Source organism: Geospiza fortis, unplaced genomic scaffold, assembly GCF_000277835.1.
Source record: "Geospiza fortis unplaced genomic scaffold, GeoFor_1.0 scaffold138, whole genome shotgun sequence".
Lineage (NCBI taxonomy): Eukaryota > Metazoa > Chordata > Aves > Passeriformes > Thraupidae > Geospiza > Geospiza fortis.
In genome coordinates, this window is record NW_005054307.1 from 4,949,163 (window position 1) to 4,956,978 (window position 7,816).

General features: G+C 36.4%; 1 protein-coding gene across 1 annotated transcript in view; it reads left to right on the forward strand.

Annotated features, from left to right (window-relative positions):
* The window catches only part of COL28A1 (collagen type XXVIII alpha 1 chain), a 57,796-nt gene extending 50,317 nt beyond the window's left edge, over positions 1–7,479 (forward strand). The window contains 8 exon segments of the mRNA XM_005431688.2: positions 1,147–1,227; positions 1,318–1,361; positions 1,536–1,570; positions 1,872–2,426; positions 3,623–3,810; positions 5,883–6,099; positions 6,532–6,708; positions 7,352–7,479. Of these exon segments, the coding sequence (XP_005431745.1) occupies positions 1,147–1,227; positions 1,318–1,361; positions 1,536–1,570; positions 1,872–2,426; positions 3,623–3,810; positions 5,883–6,099; positions 6,532–6,701 (1,290 nt within the window). The 3' untranslated portion in view covers positions 6,702–6,708; positions 7,352–7,479.
* The last annotated feature ends 337 nt before the right edge of the window (positions 7,480–7,816 follow it).

Below are 7,816 nucleotides of genomic sequence, written 5' to 3' on the forward strand. Positions count from 1 at the left end.
TAAGTGTAAGAAAGTAGCAACACCATCACAGCCAGCAAATCATATTTGCTTTCCTGTTGTTATTAATGCTGACATTAACTTTGTTGATGCTAGATTCAATTCATGGACAGGTAATGAAAAGTAAAATCCTTTGCTGGATATTATGATTTTGTGAAATAGAATAAGAACTCTCTTCCAAGACCTTACTTAGTTGAAACTGGGTTTCTTAACCCAGTGGAGAAGCTATTTACAATTTTCAGATTTACAGCAGTTTGGATTAGATCAGAAGTAGACTGATAAAGTCAAAAAGGTTCTTTAAATCTGGTAACAATCCCCAGTAAAGGCTGTAACACAGGAGTTACCTGCGTGATTCCATTGGCTGGGCAATGATGAGGAATAATATCAAAATGGACAGTAATCTAGATAAATTCATAAGCTTTAAAATTTCAAGTGAAATGTAAGCTGGATAGTAATTTCCAGAGAAAAGAACTGTCCTGTACAATCTTCTTCTTGAAAAACATGTCTAATTTAGAACCTGAATCTTATTTACAATGTTTCATACCTGCATTATGTGAAAATTGTCTTATAAAGTTGAACCCGCTCACTTTTTGGATGTCAAAAGGTCTAATCAGTTGAGGGAAAATTGTAAATTTGCTTCTAAATGTGAATCATTGTATTTTCCAATGGATTTAACAGTCCAAACTTGCCTCTTCGTTTGTCCTTTGAAAGCTCACAGGTTTTTGTTTGGCTTTTGTGCAGAGCTGGTGTGAGTTTCAGCACAGTGGCTGATCTGAGGCAGTTATCCCTCCTTAAGTATAAATTAGCATAGGTCCAGTATAAATATTGTTTTAGACTTCAAGAAAATTGAAGAGAAGCAAACATTATATATTCTTGCAATTTGCATACAGGTGTCTTTACTCCCCCTCCAGAACTAAGGTAATTTTTCACAGAAATTTCATAAAGATGCTTTTACTGCCCATTTTGCTTTTTCTGAGAGCCTGCTTTCAGATGTTCTCCTTATAATACACACAGCAGAAATTATTAATTAAAAAAACAACCAAAAGTGCCAGAAAATTTATCTTTAAAGCTCATTGAACCTTACTTCCAGCTCTGACAGTCAACAAAACTGGAGTTATGACTGTATTTAATAAAGTTGTTTTCAATTAGGGAGACTATGGAGATAAAGGTGATACAGGGACCAAAGGTGCCAAAGGAGAGATTGGAGACCCAGGACCTCCAGGGCCAAAGGTAAAACACATTTTCATGTTACTTAAATTTACAGAGTAGAAACTAGGCAAATTTGCCTTTTGTTAAGTATCTCACTCTACGCATTTCTAGGGATCTGGGGGAAGAAAAGGTGAACCTGGTCTTTCAGTAATTAGGCAAATAAATTATTTGAAGCAATAGCAGTTTATCTGGGAAAATTATTTAAAGGTTATGTGATCTTACACAAGGCTGTTTATGAGCTATTGCACTGCCTGCATTTTTGTAAATAAATAACTATTTCAGCATTCTTAACACTAGAACACACGACAAATGAATACTCTTTTTCAAAGAGAAAATGTTATCAGACTTATCCATGAAATATGTGGTAAGCATTCCAGTATGGAAAAAAAAGTAGTTCTGATAAAACACAGTGAATTTATATTGACTGAATGGATTTTTCCTCTGCATGTTTGTGTGTCAGGATACTATTGATATGAAAACAATGCTCACTATGTTGCCAGAACTATACCTGAAGTAATTTGGTCCAGCTCTGTTTCTGTGATCAGTACCAGTAACTAGAAATTAATTCATTAATTGAGTTTTAACTGACTAAATCTGATGTGTGAGTCCAATTCATTTTTTAAAGATGGTCTCTCATAAAATGTCTGAAATGGTTATTCTTCCAGGTTGTGGTATCAAATGTAAAACAACACCACTGGAACTAGTGTTTGTCATTGACAGCTCACAAAGTGTTGGACCAGAAAACTTCAATATTATCAAAACCTTTATGAAAACATTCATCAACAAGGTTTTGGCCAACCACGCTACAACCCGCATTGGCATTATCAACTTCAGCCACAGAGTGGACCTGGTGTCTTCTCTGAAGCAATACACCAGCAAGGAGCACCTGAAATCAGCTGTTGACGAGATGCCCCACCTCGGAGAAGGCACGTACACAGCTTCTGCCATCCAGGAAGCCATTCACTTATTCCAGGCAGCGCGCCCGGCCGTCAGGAAGGTGGCTGTTGTCATAACGGATGGACAGGCGGACAATCGGGATAAAGTACGGCTGGACACCGTAGTAAGAGAGGCCCATGCTACAAATATTGAGATATTTGTCATTGGGATTGTACAAAGGACTGATCCTCATTTTGATGACTTCCTGAAAGAAATGCAGCTCATTGCAACAGACCCTGATGAAGAACATGTTTACCAGATAGATGACTTCATAACGCTTTCAGGTAAAAGAAACTATTTCAGTAAGAGGAAACTGGAAAGAATGTTTGGCCTCTCCCATGGCCGGGCAAGGCAGCCAGCTGAGTGGCAGCTTCTATTTCTCTTTTGGATAAAGCTCGCTCTTGTTTTGCATCTTTGGCCGAATGAAACCTTTGCCAAAATTTACCTCTTGCAGAGGCAATAAACCACAATGAACATCAGTTTTCTAAGCCCAGGTCTTCTTTGGGGTACTCCTCTTCTGTGAGAGATTGTATCAGCCTTGCTTCACAGTCCTTATGTGCTTAGCCATAGTTTCATCCTAGAGAGATGCAGGTTTCCTTCCACTTTGACATAACATCTCAAACTCTCTCTTTCTTTTGGGTTTTGTGAGTCTTGGAATCCCTCCACTTTCTCTTGCAAGGACTCTTTTTTTTTTTTTTCTTTTTCTGAAAGCCATAAGGAAACCTGTGCTTTCACCCTAGTTTCAGTGAAAAAAATGTGAAACCACAAATGAAGGGAATGGGATATGATAGACGTGGTATATTTCAATGTATGTGGCTTGAAAAATATCTGTGACTATGGGTGAAATCAGGAGAAAATCCAGATGAAATCTATAATGACCCATAAAAAAAAAGGTACATTGATCTAGACTAACTGTAGACCAGCCTATACTTTTCCTGAGCATCAACTTATTTTGCTATGCTGAGATTGTAAATGAAGTTAAGTCTGGATTGAAGGCATAGACAAAAATCCAGGCTAAGGTCTGGTCCGCACTGGGATTAAATTTAAGTCTTTGACTCAGACTCCAGCATTCAACATAATAATATTCCCAGTCCCTGGTATTTTTTGGTTTTACAAATAAGTAGAAAACTGTCACCCAGTTTTTCTTTTTCTTTCTTATGTGTAAACACTTCCTTTCATTCACCCTCATTTTTTTAACTGTTATTCTCTTTTCTGCTATGAATTCTACTTCTTAGAGGGACTTGGTATTTTTAGCTGTTTTTTCTTAAAAGAACAACATGGCACTAAAATAAAATAATTCAGAGATTGTGTTACTTTATTACTTATCATTTGCGTTTTGACATAACTACAGAAGATGATCTTTCACAAGTCACCGTAATTAAAACTTTAGGACTAATACTGCACTAAAACCTTGTTCTGAATCATTGTGACTTCTTTTCATTACCCTTTAAAAATGTCATTATTTCATTAATCTTTTCAGTTCTTGAAAATAAACTGATCACAAAAATCTGTGAGAATGAGTCTGCAGTGTACACCAGAAATTACAATATTTTATCTCCTTCTCCAAGTCCGGAACCTGAAATTGCCAGGAAAGATGCTAATAGCCTGTTACCTAAAACGACCACTTCAGAGATTGATATACTTCCTACAGAAGGATCCAGTAACCCAGTGAGTAAACTAGTAACAGTTGTCAAATGTTTTTAAAATATGTGTCTTTATTTGAATTCTAATTTTTTGCCAGCTTTATTTGAATTCTAATATTTTGCCATCTTTATTTCACCATTCATCTTTTAATATGCAAATAATATGTCATTTGACTAGACCAAAGTGTTTAAAAAAAACTTTTCAAGTTAGAGTGAACTTATTTGTTGGGAACAAATGTTTACAAAAGAAACAGGGCAATGCTGCCTCTTGGTTATAATAAATGCTGAGAATCCACATGTTTTTAATAGGTCTTATTCATCTTAGAAGTGAGTTAAAACTCTTACATTTCTTTTGTGGCAGGTGCACAGTAGATAAGACATTTATTTATATGCAAGCTGATGAGATTAGTTAGTACAATCCTTGTCATGGTCACACACTTTCCAGGTTGTTCCCAGCCATATTTCCCAGTTATTAAGCCTTTGGTGTTCTTTCACTTTCCACATTGGGCTGTACTTCTAGGAGTCATTATGTGTTAGTCTTTGTTCTCTGGCTTTACATTTCTCCTGACCTGCATTGAGGTTCTTCCCTCCAAAACAGTGCTGCTACACAGACAGGACAGGGAGAACTTTAATGCAATAGATGATATTTTCTGCAGGTGTGGATCACCTTATTAGCTCCCTTATTAAGTCTCCAGTATTTTTCAGCCACTGTTGGAGCATCAGTTTAGGATATTTGTCAACTCTTTAGGGCATTTTTATTGCTTTACCTAAAATAGTCAAGAAAAACTTGGAGCTGTGCAAAATGAGCTTTGCTTGCTCTTATAACCAGACAGATAAACGGGTTGAAATATATGATATACAAACCTCTGTAGCTGCATGGAATGGATATAGCAGACCATGATACTAATATTCAAATATTAATTGAATACAGATTACAGATAATTAAGTATTCCTGTCTTACTGTGGAGGAGCCAATGGATTATCCACTATCAATCCTTGTAGTATTGTTTATATAATATTAGTAATTAAATAGTTCACTTTCAAAATCTAGGTTAATTTCCAAGAATAAGAACTCCTTTGGTAAATGTGATTAATTTAGGTTTTGGGCTTAAAATACATCTAGACAGATCTGTGAGACACTGAGGGTCAGTTTTGACATTCTGTATTAATAAGAAAAATAAATGTGAGCCTAGATAGATGCGGATTTTATAAAATGCGATAAGAATCAGAAAGGATTCTTAGGTAGGTTCATAGATATATCAGATAGGATTAGATGCTCACACACTTGATTCTGGCTGGCTGTTGTTATGGATAAATCTTCAAAGTGTTGAATTACTATAATAAACACAATCTTTTTGTAGACCTAGAGAAGAAATGCAAAATTCAAATGGCTGGATGAATTGTCTGCATCTTTACATTCCACCTAGACTGAGTTCCAATCACTCTGAAAAGTTTTCTTAAATTGACTTTGTCAGTGGTGACCTGTAAATGGGAAGATATTGAATAGTATCAGATTCCTTTCTGCTCTCAGTCGGTAATCAATGTCTGATTAAGGCAGTTGTTTGTACTATACTGTACTAGGGATCTTACAAATCTTCTTGAATATCCCAAAATATTAGGCAAATCTTTAGATAGTATTTGCAATTTGAAGAGCAGGGTTGACTGCTAACACTTCTATCAAGGTAAATTCTAAAATTCTAATGATTAGCAACTGGCTGTTGACCAGAAATAGGACAAATTGAAGATGTCAGATCATGCCCAATGAATGTAATAGATGTTAAGCAGCAGTGACTTCCCCAAAAATTCCTCCCATTTTTTGTTTTATTTGTATTGCAGACTAAGAAGGGATTGGAATTTAGCTTAAATTGAATGAATTCAGCTTAGTGGCTAAATCAGAGGCATTACTTTCTCTTTTCATTACGTTCTCATGGTCAGAAAATTATGGCTCCATACTAAATCATCACAGTAACCAATCAGCTTTTAATAGTGTTTTTTCACATGTTGCTTAGCAAAAGTTTCCTGCATAATTCTATCTTTTTTTTTTTTTGTCATAGCATAATGCCAGACAGAATTTTAAGATTTTGACTCCTTTTGCAGCATAGTCCATCGCGATCCACATACACTGAACCTCTGCCATCTGCTCAGGACCACAAAGGGACCACCTCTCCTCACAGTCAATCAATACTTCCCCCAGTTTATAACATATCTGAAATCAGACCCCTGAGTCCAGTTGTCAATCCTTTTGTTGGTGGAATTGCTACTGAAGATCACCAGCCAGCTGCATGGCAAGCAGAAATAGCAAGAACCCAAAAAAGTGAGTAATAAATTCTGTCTGCAAGTTCTGGGTAGCAAGTCTGTACCAAAAAAAAAAAAGATGAGCAAACCTCACTCCTTCCAGTATAATTTAGATTTTATTACTTTTTTGTATTTCTGGGTGCTCTGTCTACAGACATCACACGCAGTCAGACACAGATTTTTGGACTCAGATGATACCCTTGTGTACCAACTGCCTGCTTAGGTATTTAAATAGCAGCTTGATTCTTGCATCAGGATTTAGGCAGTCTTGCTTCCAACTAATCCTTTATTTTTTTAGGCCTGTTCAGGTAAGTCATTAATGGAAGTGGAATTTGGCCAGGCACTACAAGAAAGAAAACAAAAGGGGTGCTTTTCTTACTGAAGGAGGCACTTTTAAGATAATATAACTTATTCCCAGAATCCAAGCTAACTTTTACTGATGCACTTTCAGATCCAAGGTGCTTGGAACCTATGAAACCAGGAGATTGTTGGAACTATGTGGTGAAATGGTATTATGACAAGGCTGGCAATTCTTGTGGCCAGTTCTGGTATGGAGGTTGTAATGGTACCAACAATAGATTTGAAACAGAGAAAGAATGTCGAGAAACCTGTGTTGATTGATGAATAAGTAAGTCGTCTCCTTCTGGTCCTCCCTCAATCACCTCTTTTCTTGCTTATGTTTTATTTTACATTAATCAAAACTCAGTTTTCCTTTTCAACTCATAGCCTGTACAGTCAATATCACAAGGTCCTTCTGCAATTCAGTTGCTCCTTTTCTTTACTACTTTACTACTGGTACTTAACTACTTTAGAGGGACACAATATTGTCACCAACTCCAACTTTGTCACCACCCTATTTACTCACTTCTCTAGATCAATTATCTTGAGTAGGACAGACTGTGGCATTCATCTTCCAGTGACATCTCTCCACTGACTCTTTATCCCAATTTTAGTTTTATTCTTTTCACAACTTACAAGGCTGTCCCTGTCAAATCTATGACTTTCCCTTGGGGAGGGACATTACATTTTGGAAATCCAGTCAGACTACACTGGCTATCTTTCATACATCTGTTTAGTGAGCAAGGCATGGCCTTCAGAGAGGTTTCTTATCAGTAGTGCATAACTGCCTTTACAAAAGCCATATAACTTATCCCAAATAACTTGCATTAAATACTCTATTTCAACTTCCAGTATAGGAAAATTTTATTGAGCTGCAGAGCGTGTTTTTCAAAACTTTTCAGCAAAATTAAACAATTTCTTATTTATTCTAGAAATTACTTCTGTTGGGAACTCTTGAAGCTGGAAGTTCATATGTGCTGAGGAAGAACTGACTGAGAAGAATCCAAAATAATGTGTTGGCTTGAAATTATTACTGCTGTGCTTTATGGCTTTCCCCACTACTGCCTGCACATTAACCAGATTGCTGCATAATGTATATTAACTGCAGCACCATAGCAATAACTTGAAGTCACACGTACACACACACAGGGACATACCTTTTCCCTCTGAATTTACAGTAACTTGATACTACTGCACATGGGAATAATGAGATTCTACTTTTGGGATTAAAATAGCAAATGTGTTTACACTTGGTTTTTAATGACCAAGGTCTCTTCATCTCATGGAAGAATAAAATATGCTCTAGATTTAAACAATAGCAAGTAGTTCCTGAAATTAGCACTCTTAATACAGCATTTAGAGACATAAAGATTTTCATTGATTAGAGTTCTTCTTTG